Source organism: Malania oleifera, chromosome 2, assembly GCF_029873635.1.
Source record: "Malania oleifera isolate guangnan ecotype guangnan chromosome 2, ASM2987363v1, whole genome shotgun sequence".
NCBI classification, from domain to species: Eukaryota; Viridiplantae; Streptophyta; class Magnoliopsida; order Santalales; family Ximeniaceae; genus Malania; species Malania oleifera.
The window spans coordinates 125729804-125749622 of NC_080418.1; the positions used below are offsets into that span (position 1 = coordinate 125729804).

General features: G+C 35.8%; 1 protein-coding gene across 2 annotated transcripts; it reads left to right on the forward strand.

The window, feature by feature from the left end:
• Positions 1-7259: 7259 nt before the first annotated feature.
• On the forward strand, positions 7260-19360 carry LOC131149102 (uncharacterized). Of its 2 annotated transcripts, XR_009135128.1 has the most exons (8): positions 7260-7818; positions 9030-9140; positions 9236-9394; positions 14563-14724; positions 14887-15003; positions 16963-17061; positions 17174-17733; positions 19052-19360. XR_009135128.1 is itself a non-coding variant. In XM_058099191.1 (7 exons), the coding sequence occupies exons 1-7, from the start codon at positions 7408-7410 to the stop codon at positions 17630-17632; spliced, it is 1518 nt and encodes a 505-aa protein (XP_057955174.1). In that variant the 5' UTR covers positions 7284-7407; the 3' UTR covers positions 17633-19360. The 2 variants fall into 2 exon arrangements, 1 of the variants encoding a protein (XP_057955174.1); XM_058099191.1 differs by having other exon boundaries at positions 7284-7818; positions 17174-19360.
• The last annotated feature ends 459 nt before the right edge of the window (positions 19361-19819 follow it).

A 19819-nucleotide genomic window follows, 5' to 3' on the forward strand; every position in this document is an offset into this window, starting at 1 on the left:
AACACTTTTTTTTTTAAAACATTTAGTATCTACTATTATAAAAATGTAAAATAAAAAATACATTATATAATCTTTTAAAACACGTTATTGTAATGAGCTTTATTTTTCATTTGCATTTGACATTATCTAAAGCATTTTTAATCATTTTATGATGTGAATTTTATATTGATGCAAATGTATTGGAAGACAAGACATGGATCCAACTACTTTTTCAAGGTAATATTTATTATTTGTTTTTATTCAAAAGCCATTTTTAAGTATTAATATCATTAATAAAACAACGTATTGTTGTGTTTAAGTATCTCTCTTATATGGAGAAACCCATTCAACCCTTTAACTCACATTCTTTAGGCTTTTTATTGGGCTTTTTTAGATACCTTTTCACACCTAAATTAAGTAAAGAAAAATAGGGTTGGTATTGTAGAATTCCATTAGAAAAGTGAGAGAAAGTGTGCGGCAGAAAGAGGGGGAAGCATAAGAGAAAATCTAGGTTTTTGCTATAGTATGCAATTTTGATGAATTCGCGATTGGAGGGACATTCACAATCTGATTAAGCTTATTTTTTGTTAGTAGATAGAGAACTCATAGACGCTGATTTTGAATGGTTGGATTTGTCATCCAAATACTATAGTGTCCGATATTGGCTTTTGGACAGTAACCATGTTGAGAAAATTTAGGTTTTTGCAATAGTGTGAAGTTTTGATCAATTCATGATTGGAGGTCATCCATAGTCCGATCGAGTGGATTGTTTGTCAATAGATATAAGACTCATATACGCTGATTTTGGACGGTCAGATTGGTCATCCGAGTATTGTAGCGTCAAATATCAGGTTTGAATAATAATCACATTTTTTGTGAAATTCTCAACTTTCCCTCTTTAATTTTTAAGATCTCTTGTTGTTAGCTAAAAATAGAGTTATGAACTCATTGTGATAGCTAAAAATTGTGATATTGTACCCACGCTTTTATCACAATGAAGATTTTTAGTGGACTTTTACGTCCAATGGTTTTTACCTTTTGATTTGATGGAGTTTTTCACGCAAAATTGTGTGATCATTTTGCTGTTGAAAATGATTATGTGCTGTTGAAAATATATATTTTTGTATTATTGTCATATCACAAGAACTTATTTTGTTAATTAGGAAAGCAAGAACTTCTGGTTGTGCTTACGCAATTTTTCGGTAAGTCTCATTTCTTCCCAACACATATGGTTATGTGCTAATATAACGAAATGTAGTAATTAATACATTAAAGTGTTCAAAAGGTGAGTTCAAATTAAAATTTCCAGCAATCCAATTTTAAACAATCTATTATAACTATTCGTTTTCTTTTTCTTTGCAAATTTTTTAGCTTGATTAGAAAATGGCTCAATGCCCGATCCATTTATACATTCAAAAAATGCAAAATTATTCAAATTATAGTGCATGATACCCCAATGAGGTTATTAAATCAACACAAAAAAAAAAAAAAAGATATTTGCTTTGAAATATTAGTGTTTCATGAAATAACTTTTTGGACAAAAGACACTCACCTTTCATGAAATTTAGCAAAAAGATAGAGACCTCCACTGGGGTTTTAAAAATGTCACATATCTTCCCCTAAGGTTTCGAAAATATCACAGACCTCCCCTAAAAAAAGTAATCTTTTTGCAAAACACAAGGAGATGTTTATATTTTTTTGACAATCATGGGGAAGTGCCTAAGATTCTCAAAATCTCAAGGAAAGTCCCTGGAATTCTTGAAATTTCAAAGGAGGTAATTGTCTTTTTGTCAAACCTAAGGGAAGGTTATTGTCTTTTGCGTAAACCTTTTAAACGCCAATATATATATATATATATATATATATATATATATATATATTAACACTTAGCATCTACTATTATAAAAATATAAAAATAATGCATTATATATTCTTTTAAAACACGAACTTTATTTTTCATATGCATTTGACATTATCCAAAGCATTTCAAATCATTTTATGATATGAATTTTATATTGATGCAAATGTATTGGAAGACAAAACAAGGATTCCAACTTCTTTTTCAAAGTAATATTTATTATTTATTTTTATTCAAAAATAATTTTTAAGCGTTAATATCATTAATAAAACATTTTTGTAATGACAAATGTAGTCTATGGTCATTTAGATAAACAAACTTATTTACCTCCACAATATGTCTTTATCATAATTTTGGGAGAGAGTTTGGATTTGGACAAAAGATAATACAAATTATATTGAATTGTTTTTCCAAATCCTTTGAAATTCAAATCTAAGACTTGAAATCCATGCTCTCAAGCACAATGCTAAGAAAAATGAACAACTGTATTTTGATGTTTCTTGATGAAGTGTTATGATTAGGAAAATAAAGATAAAGATTTTGATTACAAAAATATGACATTTACTATTGAAATTTTTGTTATGGTTAACATTAGTTTTTTTCATTTTTCCTATTAAATATTTTGTTTAGGTTATGTCATCTAGAAAACAATACTACCAAAGATTAAATTTTTTGTTAATTTTTTAAATGTAATTTTATATTAGAAATTATGAATTATGTATAAAACGCGCTGCATATCACGCAAGTTATAACCTAATTTATGTTTAAAATATTATGTGCATGAAACATGTAAAAGTGTTATATGCATAGTCATACAAGAATCGTTAATCCATTCAGCGTGATTTTTTAAAATTGTTATATTAAGTAATGTCATTTTAGTGACCACCTCATAAAATTTGGTATATCGCCTTGATATGCCCTAAATATATCAGTTTATAAAAGGAAGTCAAAACCCAACACTCACTATCCAAGTTCAATCCTCTAGTAAGAGCAATTAGCTCTAATCCAATAATGAAATGAGAGATCCACGTTGACGCCTTAAACGCCTAAAGTGATCCACGCTGACGCTTTAAACCTTCAGAGTAATCCACACGCTCACGTCATAATGACGAATCACCCCAAGGGTCAAACCTCGCCACTATAAAGAATGGTGATGCAAACAAGCCAATGTAACTAACTTTTAACCCAATCTTACTGTTGCATTAAACCTCTTGGAAGCATTCCCTGACTTAGGCATCGGAGTGACCCCCCGGAGTACACCCTGGGTCCTCCAAGCCTACTTTGTTTTCATCCTTTTTAGGTCATCGGAAGTTAGAGAGCAACGTCGTAGGTCATCACCTTTTTATCCCGCAACAGTTGGCGCTGTCTGTGGGAACTTGCTTCTGAGAGGTACTCATCATGCTCTTGACCTCCAACATTTAAATACCACTCACGGCTCTAGCTCTAGCCCTGCTACTGGAAAAGAATCACCTCAGTCCATCCACTCCATATCCACAGAACGTTCAGGAGTCACCAAGGAGGAATTTCTTGCCTTCCAGAAGAAGATGGAGAATGTGTTCAACCGAATCTTGCAACAAAAGAGTTGGGAAGAGCACGTCCACCACCAACAACAAGTTAGCCCTAACCCACCTAAGAAAGTAGAGGAACTAAAGGAGAGCGAGGATAACCTCACTAAGAACATGGAAGACGCGAGTAGCATAGGAGTCAACGAGCAAAGATCGACCGAGTTGGAGGAAAGGATTAAAAAGATAAATCAAATTGAGAAGATGATGAAAGAAGGCCGGACCAACCCCTTATATGGGGAAGCCTTTCTAAGATCCTCGGAGCCACCATTCACTAAAGAAGTGATGGAGGTCCCACTGCCTAGTAAATTCAAAATGCCAACCTTTGAAAGGTACAAGGGTTTGTCTAACCCGATCGATCATCTAGACACCTTCAAGGTGTTGATGCAATTGCAGGGCACACCTAATGTCATCATGTGTCGGACATTTGCTGCAACCCTTAAAGGTAGTACCAAAGATTGGTACCGAACCCTATGACCTGGATCAATTGGTTCTTTCTCAAAGATGGAGCAACTATTCACCGACCATTTCCTCAGTAGTCGGAGAATCATCAAAATGTCGGCTCATCTGATGAGCATGGGTCAGGGAGAAAGGGAAACACTAAAAAAGTTCATGCACCGCTTCGTTACCGTGACTGTGGAGATTCGCAACCTAGACATTAGAGTGGCATTGACAGCCCTAACCATGACCCTTTAGCCAGGAAACTTCCTGTCTTCTCTAGAAAATAGACCCCCAGCTGACATGGGGGAGCTAAGGGCAAGAGCGCAGAAGTATATTAATCTGGAAGAGGTAATGGACACAAGAAGAGGGTGAACTTATCTGAAGAGAAAGAGTTCGAAGGATACGGGAGAGGCCTCTAAAATATGGAAGGGGCAAGAGAGTAACAAGTTGCATAGCAGCCCTAGAGGGTTAGGACGTACAAGTAAGTTTTGGTCCTACACTCCCCTATAAGTCTCGCATACCAATGCCCTAGGGGGTTCTGACCTAATCTAGCATGCCCATGAAAATTGTTCCATAAAATTGCATCTCTGTCAGACATGTACTTAAGCATTTTGTGTGCCTTTATTAAATTATCAAATTTTGCATGTATACCTATAACTGCATTCTCTCTCACGCTATTCGATTTCAGCCCAAAAAATGAGCACAGCTCATTAGGTAAAGAAGAATCGGTCCAACTGACGAGCAAACCTCGTGAGGCCAGAAGACTGCCCAACAAATGAGCATAACTCATTAGGCAAGATCAGCCCAACTGACGAGCAAAGCTTGTGAGACCAGAAGACTGCCCAACAAATGAGCATAGCTCATTAGGCAAAATTGGCCAAATTCACGAGCAAAACTCATGAGGCCAGAAAACTGCTCAACAAATAAGCATAACTCATTAGGCGAGATTGGCTCAACTGACGAGCAAAGCTCGTTATGCTAGAAGACTGCCCAACAAATGAGTATAACTCATTAGGCGAAATCGGCCCAACTGACAAGCAAAACTTGTGAGGCTAGAAGACTACCTAACAAATGAGCATAACTCAATAGGCAAAATCGGCCCAACTGATGAGCAAAGATCGTAAGGCTAGAAAACTGCCCAACAAATGAGCATAGCTCATTAGGCAAGATAAGCCCAACTGACGAGCAAAACTCATGAGGCCAAAAGGCTGCCCAACAAACGAGCATAGCTCATTACACGAAATCGGCAAAACTGACCAGCAAACCTCACGAGGCCAGAAGATTGCCCAACAAATGAGCATAACTCATTAGGCAAAATCAGCCCAACTGATGAGCAAAGCCCGTGAGGCCAGAAGAATGCCCAACAAATGAGCACAACTTATTAGGTAAAGAAGACCCAACAGACGAGCACAGCTCCCGAGGCCATATAACCACCAACAAGTGAGCACAACTCACTAAACAAAAAGGACCCAACGACGAGCAGCTCGGTAGAAACAGTTCGGCAAGATTTGCCTTGAAGGGCAACTCGACAGAAAATGCCCATGAAGAGCTGCTTGGTGAAAATAGCTTGGCGAGAATTGCCTTGAAAAGCACCTCGGCAAAAGTTGCCCATGAAGAGCAGTTGTCAAAAAATGCCATGAAGAGTAGCTTGGCAAAATATGATACGACGAATAACTCGGCAAGGAATGTCACGATAAGTAGCTCGGCAGAAATTGCCCATGAAGAGTTGCTTGACAAGAACAGTTCAGCAAGATTTGCCTTGTGACTCGGCAGAAGTTGCCCACAAAGAGCAGCTCGGCAAGAATTGCCTTAAAGAGCAGCTCGACAGAAGTTGTTCACAAAGAGCAACTCGGCAAAAACAGCTCGGCAATAAGTGCCTTGAAGAGCAGCTTGGCAGAAGTTGCCCACGAAGGGCAGCTCGGCAATAATTACCTTGAAGAGTAGCTCAACAGAAGATGCCCACGAAGAGCAGCTTGACAAAAACAGTTCGGCAAAAATCGCCTTGAAGAGTGGCTCGACAGAAGTTGCCCACGAAGAGCATCTCGACAAAAACAGTTCGGCAAGAAGTGCCTTGAATAGCAGTTTGACAAAAATAGTTAGGCAAGAAGTGCCTTGAACAGCAGCTCAGCAGAAGTTGCCCATTAAGGATAGCTCGACAAAAACAGCTCGACAAGAATTGTCTTGAAGAGCAGCTCGACAGAAGTTACCTACAAAGGACAGTTTGGTAAAAACAACTCGGTGAGAATAGTTCAGCAAGAACAGCTCGACGAGAACAACTTAACACAAATACTAAATGAAAATTCGGCTCAGCAAATCAGCTTGGCAAAGCCATGTTCACCTTCGCCTCGGCTTGGACTAGTTGATGCCCCCTCGAGTTCGGCTCGGCATAGCTAGTAGCGCCACAATATCGGCTCGGGTAAGTCGAGCACGCCCCAAATCCAGTTTGGCAAGTTGTAGATAAAGAAGTAGCTAAAGGGGTGTTAAAAAAAAATTTCGGGGAGACCCCAGAAGGCTTATCCATAAGCATTACAGCTTAGTCCATGAGCATGGCGGGTTGGGCCTATCGGCCCAAGCCTTCGCTTCATGGACTATGCCCAAGTAAGAAATCTTCCATTAAGAAACCATGCATCATTACCTTGGATCGGGGCATCACTCAGATCCAACACAATTAGGCTCTACAAAAGCCCAACATGAACAACTTTCGAACTTTGGGAACATGGTTCAAAACTTCGAAACTAAGGGGGAGACAATTGATATGCCCTAAATATATCAGCTTATAAAAGGGAGTCAAAACCCAGCAATCACTACCCAAGTCCAATCATCTGGTAAGAGCAATCAACTCTAATCCAATAATAAAAGGAGATATCCACGTTGGTACTTTAAACCTTCGGAGTAATCCATGCCCCTGCGTCATAATGACGAATCACCACAAGGGTCAAATCTCGCCACTATAAAAAAGGGTGATGCAAACAAGTCATGGTAATTAACTCTTAACCTAATCTTATTGTTGCATTTAACCTTTTGGAAGCATTCCTTGACTTAGGCATTAGAGTGAACCCCCAGAGTACACCCTGAGTCCTCCAAGCTTGATTTGTTTTCATCCTTTTCAGGTCATCGGAAGTGGGAGAGTAATGTCGCAAGTCATCACCATTTTATCCCGCAATAATACCTAATATTCGTTGGTCCATCTAATGCTTTTTTAGGTCACGTCATCAAATGCATACAATGCCATTAAAAAACACGGCTTCATCTACAAATTTTGCTTAAATTATGATATCCGATGTAAGGATTTTTGAGACCTAATTTGGTGGGAAAAAAATGTTAGGTTGGGATTATTTTTAAATAAATTTTAATAAAATAATATTAAAATTGGGAAAAACTCCAAAATATATAGTACAGATTTCTTGTTCAAAAAAAATAAAATAAAATTAAAGTCTGGACGTGACACTGACAGCGGTTTTGCAACGGCGAACATTTTTTACGAAACTAGTTTGATAGTTGTCAATTTTCGTCATTCCTTTGCAGCACAACTAGGGTTAGGTTAGGGTCCGGGTTCCGGCTTCCGGCATGGGAAGGAAACAGAAGGAGAAGGCGAAGGCGAAGTTCGAGTTCGAAGCTGAAGAAGAATTAGAAGAAACGGCGTCGGTGCCCGTGATCTCATTGTGCAGCAGCGACGATGAGGAGGCCAACGAAGACCTAAGTCTCGGAATCGTCGAGAAATCCTTGATGTTGCGAGCTGCCAAGACGGCTCGAAACGGGGTGGTGTCAGACCTCCCCGACGACAGTGTTTGTTTCGGCTCCGGTGGTGTCATTGATCTCTCTTCATCTTCTACTTCAGAAACTGCACTGGGGGTAGATCCCGAGGGAATCCCCGGTGATGACGATATAGTCATTGGCGTTAATAATAAGCAGAAAAGCAAGAAGGAAAGTCGGAAGAAAAAGAAGAAGAAGGCGAAGACAATTGGAACGGAGGAAACAGTGAGTGTTTTCATCTTTGGTTCCCTTTCCTTTGACGGATAATATTTTCAGCCAGAACAGAGATATTTGAATTGTTGCGTACGTGCGTGTTTATTATTATTTTTATTAATTTATTTCCTCGAAGGCAATTGAATTGATTTTTTGATCTTTATTGATTTTTTTTAGCTAGGGCACCTTATGTTTTTCAGAGTTAGTTTCCGTTTATATTTACCCTATGTTTGGAGAGGCTGAATTTGTATTGGATTTGGATAAGATGTAATCATCAAGGTCTTAAATTTCATATTCAACTAAAATTTGGAAACTCCTAAAGTACGGAAATTTCAATGGAAATTTTAACTTTGATTTGAAAAAATTATGGAAATTAATAGTGAAGCAAGGAATTCTTTTATGAAACTTGTGAAATGGTTAATAGGCATAATAAGCAAGTTTAGGACAACTATTTTGCAAACTAAATACGTGTATGTTGTGTATGAGGTGCAATAGTTGTAAGATAATGCGTGTATTATACATATTTTGTATAATGTGCATTAAACATATTCATAGTACAATCTGTATTAAACATATTCGTGGTATAATGTGTATTAAACATATTCGTAATATAATATGAGTCTTAAATAAATTCAGTTAATGTAAATGAAATTCATAAATTAATTATATATTATTTATTATACAAATAAGATAATTTGGACATGAATGATTAAATAAAATGTTTTTGTAAGTTTAATTTTTCATATAATTTAAGCATCCCTTGTAATTATCGTTTTTTTCATTAAAAAATAAGATAAAATTAAGAGAGAAAATTTAATTGGCGTCTAAATCTTTCATTTGAATTCTAAGGAAATTTAATTGTATAGTTAAAATTTCAATAACTTTCGTGAAAGTTTTGAGATTTCGATAAATTTTAGATGATTTGTTGAAATTTCGATGGAAATTATGTAAGATAAAAATCAACTGCTTTATTTCAATTTTGAGGGTGATGGAAAGCGGATTTTTTGACAATTTTGTGGAAATATAAGACCATGGATGTAATATAAAATAGAATTGAAATTTGTCAAAATCCACCTAAATCCAAATCCAAGGCTTGAAATCCATGCTCCCAAACGCAGCAGTGTATATTTATGTAATACCTATTTTTGAGAATAGGGTAATTTTTACCTTTAGCTTGATGAGACATGATGACAATGTGGGAGTCTTTGTTAACTTTTATACAGGTTGTTGCTTTGGAGGAAGCCAAGAAGGCTGAAGTTGGAAACATAGAGTCGGCTAGCTTGGAGAAACCAGATGCTGTGGTATCTGACAATATTGTGCTCCGAAAGCTTCTTGTGAGTTTGAATATTCTTAAACACAAGTATGATATTGTTATAAGAGAGAGATGCTGTGTAAGGCTTAGTTTTTTATTATTTTTTTATTCTAACAGCGAGGACCAAGATATTTTGATCCTCCAGATAGTGGTTGGGGGGCTTGCTATAACTGTGGCGAGGAAGGTCATGTAGCAGTGAATTGCACAGCAGCTAAGCGGAAGAAACCATGTTTTATTTGTGGAAGTTTAGAACACAATGTGAAGACTTGCAAAAAGGTTTGTGAGAAAATTATTGCAAAGTTTTTTTATAATTAACTTTATTTTCCAAGTGCAGGTTTTGTATCGTTTGCTCTGGAACTGTGCTCCAGTCAAATTTTTTTCGTTCGCTGTTATACTAAGATTACTGTTCCTTGGTAGCCTTTCTTTACTCTTTTTTTGGTCTGGTTCCTTTGTAAACAAGTTTAATTGACTGTCGAACTATGTTTGCTTGGAATTAGGGGCAAGCATTGAGGTATGTGTATAAGTGATAACAAAAGCTAGTTAGCCGGAAAAAGTGAGTTGTTTGAGTTAAAATTCAAATAACTCATTTCTATAAGTTACCCAAGCAGTGTGTGAATCTGCTTAAACTATCCTTCCTTATCATTGAGACGAATTATATCTAAGTTATCTTTTGGAAGAAAGGGGATGATCTTATTGATATGGCCATCCCTATTTTAGTGGATTGATGTGTTTGATTTTATTCAATTCATGTGGTAATATCAACTTACTGTGATCACTATTGAATCGTGGCTCAAGGAGGCAAATGGACTTTTGAGCTTGATGGAGATGGTTGGTAGAACTTTTGTGGTAGTTTTGCCCTATCAAAAGAAGAAGAGGATGTCTTTGGCAGAATGAACTACTGATAGTATTGATGGCAACCACATTTGACTGATCTGGAGATAAGCTGGATTTGTGAATTTCCGAAAAGAAAAAATATTATTAAGGAAAATTCTAGTGAATTTTATGGAGGTTTACATTTCACAAAAGCATTGATGAGGTATTTAAGGCTTTTAGAAGAGCAAGGTGGGTTGGTTTCTACAGGTGCTTGAAAGCTGTGTTTGCAAACCTTGGGGTGTTTGTCCTGTTTAGCAAGGTAGGAAAGAACCATCTTCAACAGGGTAAGTGATTCGATGATGTTGCCTGCCATTATGGCTGACATTGAGAAAGAAAGATAAGATGGAAACAGAGAAAGGGAGATAAGTTGTGACGTTAAGACTTAGGTTGTGTACTTTGCGAACAACTGACTAGGTTTTGTTCTGGGAGGGCATGTGTGGTGTCTCGTCAAGAGATTTTGAAATTGAGTGTATTCTCTAAGGCCTAAAGGAGGGGCCAAACTTATTTTTGATTGGTGGTACCACTGTATTGGATGCTATCAAGCATAAGAGGAACCTAGATCTTGCTTCATAAGGCAGGCTATAGGCTGGTTGGCATATTTGCAGGATAGGGGGATTGTTTAGATCCATAGTTGATTATTGCAATTGGGTATTTGGGTGAGACAATCACCAGAAATTAAGTTCATTTTAATAAGCCAGGATTTTGGTGAGGATCTAGGCAACTAGAGTGTGTGATAGTAGAAGCTGGATCTTGGATGGTGAAGTCCTGGTTTGGGATGTAGTGTGACAGAGGAATTGGAAGGAAAAGCGGCACTTGCACAAAGCACACGAGGTGGGAATTTGGTAGCAAATCCACTTGGAGAGTCACGAGCAACTAAGGGTATATTATATCCAAGCAAAATTGCGTCTCCAATTCAAATTTCAAATTAAATGTTCATGGCAATCACCAACCAAGCATGTGGTAGCTGGAGACCGGAAAGTAAATGGTAGAGGCTAGGGAGGGAAATTTCTAAGTGGAAGATCCCAATGTCAAAGAGCCCAATCTAATCATGGTTAATTCAGGACTCAAAGGCTCTATGATCATTTAGGAATAATTAAATGTAGACCGGAGGGAAGGAATAGGATCAGTAATTGAGACCCCAATTGCCAAAGACGACACTAAGAGTTGGCCAAGTGGTAGCCCAAAGCACTGGCTTGCCACAGAGGTTGGTCACTAAAAGGGCTAGAAGGATTTCCTCCAGGCTCCAGAAGGAGATCCATAGTCGCGAATGAATGGGGGAGGAGAAGAAGGATTTGTCGATTTGGTGTTTATTAGAGACAAAGATTGGAGGTTCCTTTATGTTATTCTACTTGCACCCCCATCCCTCACCCACCCCTTCCCTTTCTTCAGCCATTGCTCTTTGTTTTTATATTTTATATTTATTTTTTATTATTTGTTTATTTATTTTGTTTTATATGTTATAATGAAGTAAAAGATTAAATGATTCTAGCACTCCATCTATAGAATTAAAGTTTCAATTTTTTTTCTTCTTACTTGGATCCAATAACTTGAGATTTTGGTTTTAGTTAGATACTTTGAGAAATATTGAAGGTTGCTTCATTTTTTAGTTGAAATGTTAACTTTTTGTGTCAATTGAATGGGATTTTATTTTCAGAGGCTTAATGCTGTGCATGTGAGTTGTATCTGGGCATTTTGTTGTTCTTGATTATGGAGGAAAGGTTGGGGAAAGTTTCCTTCCCTATTTGAGATGATGTGGTTAAGGGATAAAATTTTGATTGAACAACTTAAGTGCTGGTGGGAGTGGAACTACTAATAGCAGAAAGAAATCCGGTTCATTCTTTGCAAAAAAGTTGGAGATTTTGAATAATGATGTAAAAAATGGAATAGGAAAATCTCTTGCCGCGTTAAAGTGAATCTTGTTCGCATTGTGGAGAACATTGTCTATTTTGATTTGAGAATATGTGCTTGAAGGAGAAAGGATTGATTGGACAGATGTACTACTAGTGGAACTCCTACGGAACAAAAGAAAACATGGGGGGCCATTTGGTATCACTTTTAAAAATTTGAGAAATGAAAACCAAAAACTAGAAGCAAAAACTAAAAAAACCAGAAACCAACAACCTGTTTGGTTAACATTTATAAAACTAATGCAAATTTTAAAAACTTAATTAAAAAATGCTCGTTTTCATCTTTAAATGAAATAATATTATAAAAATATGATTAAAATAATAAAATTACAAATAATACACATTAAATAATAAAAATAAAAGTTATTATAATTATTTTGCTTATTGTTTTACTTTCAAATTTTACTTTACAATACAAATTTTATTGGACATGACAATTGAAAAATAGTGAAAGTATTTTGTAATTGGATTTATTATTATTTTTTGAAGTTTGTGTATTTTTCTTTTAATTATATTTAAATTCATATGAGCATTTAATTTTGATTTTAATTTAAAAGTGTATAAAATGAATAATTTAATTCAAAAAAATTATTTTTGGATATGAGAATTTCTAGCAATAGGTTGCGAAAACAGCTGAAAACCATAAAATCTGGTTTTCAATTTTTCGGCAACAGAAACAGAAAACTGACAACATAAACAAACGCTTTTTTATAATCTGTTTCTTCAATGTAGAGAAACAAAAATAAAAAATAGAAAACAACAGACTTTATGACTTATTTTGGAATATCTAAACTTTGGAAGGGATTAAAATGGACAACTTTTGACGGCAAAGAATTGTCTGAAAGAGTACAATCATGCATTTTGTTTTTTAATGTTTTGACGATTTTACGCTAGAACTCATTGAGTAGCTAGATCTTTTTGAGCTTTGATTTCTTTTGGTTTTGGAGAAGGTGGGTAAGTGGTATAACATTAATAGATAAATTAAGGAATGAATGTATTCATGATAAGTTGGGCATAAGACTTGTAAAGGATAAAGGAGGGGTGACTTAGTTGGTTTGAGCATCTGCTTGGCCAAATAGTGCACCATTGAGGAGGAGTGAGCTAATTACTTGGAATTTGCCCTTGATTGTGTAAATTGTTAGAAAAGGACTTATGTAGCCGACCCACCTAATGGATAAGGGTTCAATAGGTTTGGTTTTGACTAATACCGAACACCGAACCAAAAAACTTGGTTTTTGAAAATGATGAACTGAAACCGAACGAGAACCAATGGTTTTCCTACAGAACAAATTACGGTTCAGCAGTCTGAACATCATAACAAGTTTTTTACCTCAGTTCACAGCAGCCACTATTTATTAACAATGGTGCTGCACCGGGCAAGAAACTAGCCCCATTTATAGGCCCATGCAAAACAATTTGGAGGGCTGGGAAGCAAGACACGTGGATTGCTGGGGGGAGCATTGCTTATTTATAAGCAGTTGAGGGCAGGAAGGCTTGTTGCATTGCCGATGTGGGATGACACTTGAGGAGCAAGCAAGCAAGCAACTGATTTGAACTTAACTACACATACTTTTTTTCCCCTGGAGTTTTGGGAATTTTACACCAGGACGAACTTAGTGGCTTAATCCTTTTTTATCTTTGACTTCTTCTTGTTGTTGTAGAAGGGGTTGGCATTCCCTTGATGCCCAGTTTAGATTAAAGAATACAAGTACACATAGTCTGACTTTTTCCTGGAGTTCTGGGAATTTTATTTATTCACGGTGGGTGGTTTTTTTCTTTTTGGAGGGGGGGGGGATGGAAATAGAATTGCTTTTGAATGCAAATGGCAAAGAGCTGTCTGTACGCACTAAGGGATAAAAGAATACAACTAAAGTACTCTGATTTTTTCTGGAGTGCTGGGAATTGTATAGCTGAACTCACTTGATGGTTCAATCTTTTTGATCTTTGATTTCTTCTGGTTCTTGTAGAAGGGTTTGGCACCCGCTTGGTGCCCAGTTTACACAATACTTGCATTACTTGAGTGAATTTAAGGGCATGAGTACTTGTCGTCAGATGGGATCCGTTCTTTTTAGTTCCTGCAAAATTTGTTTTGAGGTGGTTTTTTTCTTTGTTTGTTATTTTGTTATACATGCTTCTTTATGCATGTTTGGCCCTAGTCTGAAGACTAGACTCATATTGTGCACTATCCAAAATTCCTCAGCTGTTGTAAAGCTGTTTAATTGACCAAACAATTTCTCTTCGCAAATGTCTGTAAGATGCCCAGAATCTTCTAGAATTTGAACATTGCAAGAAGCCACTGGATTTTGGCATCTTTTTCTGTGTACTGTTATGTGTTCGTTGTTCTTATTTTATGACGACCTATCCAGATTTTTTTCCCTTTTTTACTTTTTCAACTAAACATATTTGCTTGCAAGTTTTCCTGTTGAAAATTTTGAATGTGATCTATAATTATTTACTTTGATCTTTGCTAGACATGCTTTATTTATTTTTGTAGGGACAATACTGCTTTATTTGCAAAAGTGGCAGCCACCATGCAAAAGATTCCCTTTTTTTTCTTTTTCAGCTAAACATTTTTCCTTGCAAATTTTCCTGTTGAAAATTTTGAATATGATCTATAATTATTCACTTTGGTCTATGCTAGACGTGCCTTATTTATTTTTGTAGGGACAAGACTGCTTTATTTGCAAAAGTGGCAGCCACCGTGCAAAAGATTGTCCAGAAAGACTCAAAGGCAGCTTTTTGAGTTCAAAAATATGTTTAAAATGTGGAGATCTTGGGCATGACATGTTCTTGTGCAGGAATGATTATTGCCCAGATGATCTTAAGGTTTAAAAACACATTCTATGTTCTCTTTCTCTTGTATTTTTCAAAAGTTATTTTTGCAGTTTTTATTAAAGTGGTCCAAAGGTTTTAAGTTCCATAAAGATAGTTTGAAATTCCTGTTCAATAATTGATGCTCTTGCTACCCATTTCTTTTTATTTAATCAGGAAATGCAGTGTTACATTTGTAAGAGTTATGGTCATCTGTGCTGCAGCAAGTTTGCTGGTAATGATCCAAGAGAAGTTTCTTGTTATCAATGTGGCATGTTGGGACATACAGGTTTGGTAAGTCTTTAATGTTCTAGATCTCTATTACAATGTTGATGTATACATATATCATGCGGTCACATACACAGGATATGGATTATGGACACATGTTCGCACCAAAGTTTAGAAGGTGAAGGCGTAAGGTGAGGCATTTTAAACCTTAAGAGGAAAGGTGTAACCCGTAAGGCATTGGTGTGTAAGCCTTTTGAGAATTTTATTTTTAGATAAAAATATGTAAATAAATTACATGTTGTAAAAAAAAAAAAACTTAAGAAAATCACAAATATAATATAATATTATATTGTAAAAAAAATCAAATATAATCTGCATACTACTTATTGGCTATCCAAAAATTTCTTACTTGAATTCATCATGTAAATCATTGCAAGAGATAGCTATAACATTACGAAGTTAAATTATTTTCAAGATCCAAGACACAACTCTCAATTATTTTGGAGAGGTTGAGGTTCATGAGTTTTATAAATAAATTCATATTAAGACAATCTTATAAACATGGAAGTAAAATTTTCTAGCCAAAGCTAACTTGAGAATCACACATCCAAAATGCATAAACCTGAACTAAAAGGCACAAAAGGTATGCTTTTTGTGCAAATGGGTAAGCCATTGCGTGTAATGTGTTAGCCTCTTTGGGATTTGGTATTTTAGATTGAGCTCAAGCATGGTTTTAAAACCCAGACCAGTGACCGACTTGGTGATGCCACTGGGTCAGTCGGACCGGTGGGTTGAACCGGTGATATTAGATATATGTATATAATTTATATGTATGTATATGTATATATATGTATAATATATGTGTGGATATATGTATGTGTATTTATATCATATGCGTGTGTGTATTACAATGAGAGTTTAATAATGATGATGAAGTTGATGTGGAGGATTACTGTTATCATTAAAATTTAAAATAAATATTACATTATGTGGATGAGGATTTATTTTTTGAATCAATAAAATTTATTTAAGAGGGCAAAAAAATTTAATCAATTAATAATATCAAATAAATTTTCCCTAACGTTTTCAAATTCCAGACAAGGTAAAAGAGTTTAATATTTGATAGATTTATTCTAATGCCCCTGTGATACATACCTCTATAACATATTTATTTTTATAGTATCTTGGTGAGGAGGTATCTTTACAGCCAAAGGGTTGTGGGTTTTATCCCACTAAGTTTTCAAAATTGTAAAATCTTCTCATTTTCTGCTGTTTACAGCTGAAGCCTGGTTAGCTTGGTTAGCTGGGGTCTGCTCAGTTGGACTGAGTCACCCAAGTTTGGCCAGTTGATCCTGGTTCATTAAATTTCTGTATCTATCCTCACACCTGAACTGCTTTGCATGCTTAATTTTTATGCACGTGCGAGCATGTGGGAAATTTGATATTTTGGTTTAGGGTTGTTTTGGATACTTTAGGAGCTGTTGGTAACACTAGCAAAAATTATGAAAACGGAGATCTTAAACAAAAACTAAAAACTAGAAACAAAAGCTGAAAACCAACAACTTGTTTTGTGCTTCTAAAAGCTAAAACGACAAATTACAATTGAAAAAATGATTAAATAATGATACAAAAAAATAAAAGCCAAAATATCATCCTAAAAATAAAATTATTAAAATTATTTTACTGGATTATTATATTTCAAAATTTTTAGAAATTTGAGCCTGAACAAATTTGTATTGAGCCGAGCTCCCAAAACCACTTTGGAGCAGTTTGGTTCATTCGCAGCCCTACGTTTTGCTTGTATATCTTTATATGGAGATTCAATGAATTAAACTAAATTGCATTTAAATTCTAAAACTTGATCCCATTTTCTTACATAGTTGGAAGATAGCCTGTTCTTTTGTTAAAATTATATAAATGCTGTTCCGTGCATATCATTGAAAGTCAATTATGATCATGTTCTGATCATTTGTAATTTTTCATCTGAATATGCATGCTCTAATTATTTGCAAGTTTACTATGTAGGGATGCACAAGGTCAAACAGAGAGAACATGGGTGTGGGGTCTCTTAGCTCATGCTACAGGTGTGGCGAAGAAGGTCATTTTGCACGGGAATGCACTAAGGTATATTTCCTGAATCCCTGTAAAGTGTGTCCATCTTTGCTCATGCTGCCTTTGAATTTTTTATGGTCCTTGTAGTAAGACCAGAGCTTGTATTCTGTTTGAAATTCTGCAGGCTGGCAAGAAAAATCGAGAGTCATCAACCCCAAGTAGGAAATTCTCCAAAGAAGATAGAGAATACTTGGGATTCAGGTCCGCACCTCATGATCTTGGCAAGCCTGTTAAGAAGAAAAGAATCCGATATGAAGACAAGAGCATTACAACATCAACCTCACGTAAAGCAAAACGGAGGGGTGGCTGGATTGCAGACGATCCTGCAGACTTCTCACCTGAAAAAGTTAAAAGGAAGAGTTGGAGGTCTCCTGTAACACCAACTAAGAAAAATCACCGAATTTCCTCCTTAACTTCTGGCAATTATGGTTCAAGTTCGCCTACTTTCAGAACAACACGCAAGTTCACTCTTCAAACGTCAACTTCACAAGGATCAGCAAAGGCTAGTCGACATAAATTTTCAGCTGCGAGGTTTAATAATTCTGGCGGTGACAGGATAAGGAGAAACTATGATTGGTGGTAGAAACCTCAATTCATGTAAAAATTAGTGCCATAGGAGCCAACAGTTTTGGGAAGAAATAGATGCTTGGAGTCCTCCTGAGTGCCTTCATGTTTTTCACTGGCGTAAGTATCTCTCCCTTCATTCATGCTAAACTGCTTTCTTTTAGTTTCTGGATGTGCAGGGCTTGATTTTATTCCTGTGAAATGAAAAAAGCTTGTTTATCAGGTTTATTTAAGCTAATTAATATGCTGTTTTGTGTTTTCCTCTGGTTTCGTCAGGCTTGATATATTATATTACCTTTGAAAGACACCAGTCATGCATTTGTATTGGTTTACATTAAACTCATTTGCTTTGTTTCTGGATATTCTTTTTGTTGGTGCCTATCATGTTTTGATTTTACATCTTGTCTAATCTTTTTTTTATTATGGTTTCTATTTTCATAAAACGAAAATAGAATTCTTTCACTATATATGAAAAATAAAGAATTTCTGTTTTGCCTTTTAACTGGTTAGTCATACCTCTGTGCATCAAACACACTGTCTAGAGCCCAAAGACACCTGTGTAGCAGAAGCTTTTATATGCATGGGTAGGCTGGGATCACAACAGGTTATTTAGGAAACGCTGTTGTGTTCTATGGAGAAACTATATGAATATGCTTCAAGGGATATTCTGTTTCATTCAGTGTTTTTTTTTTTAGAGAGAGAGAGAGAGCATTGATGACTGGGGCATAGCTGGAAGAGTGGAAGGTGGCTGTTGGCTAGAATTTTTTTACTTTTTATTTGCAATCTAGTAATCAGTTGGATTACTTCATTTTCTCTTTTTAGCCTTTTTTTTTTTTTTAAAAAAAAAAATTGATTTGTCCTACATATTCCTTGGAGATTTGTTGTGTTCTGGTATAAGAATGGAAACGGGATGCTTTGCTGTGTTTGGTATGTGGTGTGAAGTGAGCATGCTTAGTTTGCAATTTTGTGTTGTTGGGAAACAATCGTCAAAGTTACTCATTGAATTGTGTTTGTGATGATGCAAGTTGCATGTGCATAAAATGAATACTGTTTAATTTGGAAATTAATTGTAGTGGAAACGAGATAAAATTTTAACAAATAAATAGAAGCAAATTCGAAGGAGAATGCCAGAAAAAATGAGTGAAGAGAGTTCAAGCCTACTCTAATAGTCATCTACTTTAGTTTCCTGCATTAGAAAGGATTTCTGTCTGTTTCCATATATTTTTACTTTTTGTTATTTTGGTGTCTACACGTAATTCAATACCATACCGGACGATCTACTTATCCCAGTCAATTTTCTCCTTGCAAAATCCTAGATGGTGTAAATATTTGCCGTCTCTCATCTTAGTTTATTTATTCATTCATTTTACCTTTCTACATTGGTAACGTAACGTATGTAATCTCTTCATGACGATTAATGGGCATATTTCGTGTGCAGTGCTCGGAATCGGTTGCCTGGCGGCTGTAAGCACAAGATCCAAGATAACCCCTCGTTAGGGAGCTGTGGAATTCTCATATGGCACTGTTGAATGTTGAGCTTACCTCAATGTTAAAATATTTTTTTAACTATTTTTTTTAGAATTATTTTCTGATGTTGTCTTGGTTTAAGGCTTTTACATATTGAGAATGATAAACGCCTTGAACCATTCTTATTTGGATTCTTGGATGTGTGAGTTCACTTTTTCTTGGTGATTATTTTGTATCTTGGTAATTTTTATTTATCTAGAGCCCCGCATGTTTCTGAGAACTACATTGTACAAAAAATGATATTACTAGAGAAGCACTGATTAGACAGCACAACAAAAATTATGCAGAAATTTTAATATAAATATTTCATTGCATTTCTCAAATTCATGATTTAAAATTTAAAAATTTTGAATTTCATGCCCTTAAATCAAGGTATTTTAGCATCAATTACGAGCAAGGATACTTATTGAGAAAAAAAAAGATTGTGCAATTGGGAGGGATAGACAAGTGAGAAGGCAATGAAAGGTTATTGGTTACATTCTCGTACCCCACCCTAGCCAACAAGCAAGGCATATAATTTCCCTGTCCTTAGGTGAAACATGCCCTTCTTTTCTAAGGGGCAAAAAGGTGTTTCCAAATTTGGGTTCTTTCTTATAAATACAAAGGATTCACGTGCCCTCGCAATTCTCATACTACTTTAAACCCATCTTCATATATAAAACAACTTCAATTTTCTTTA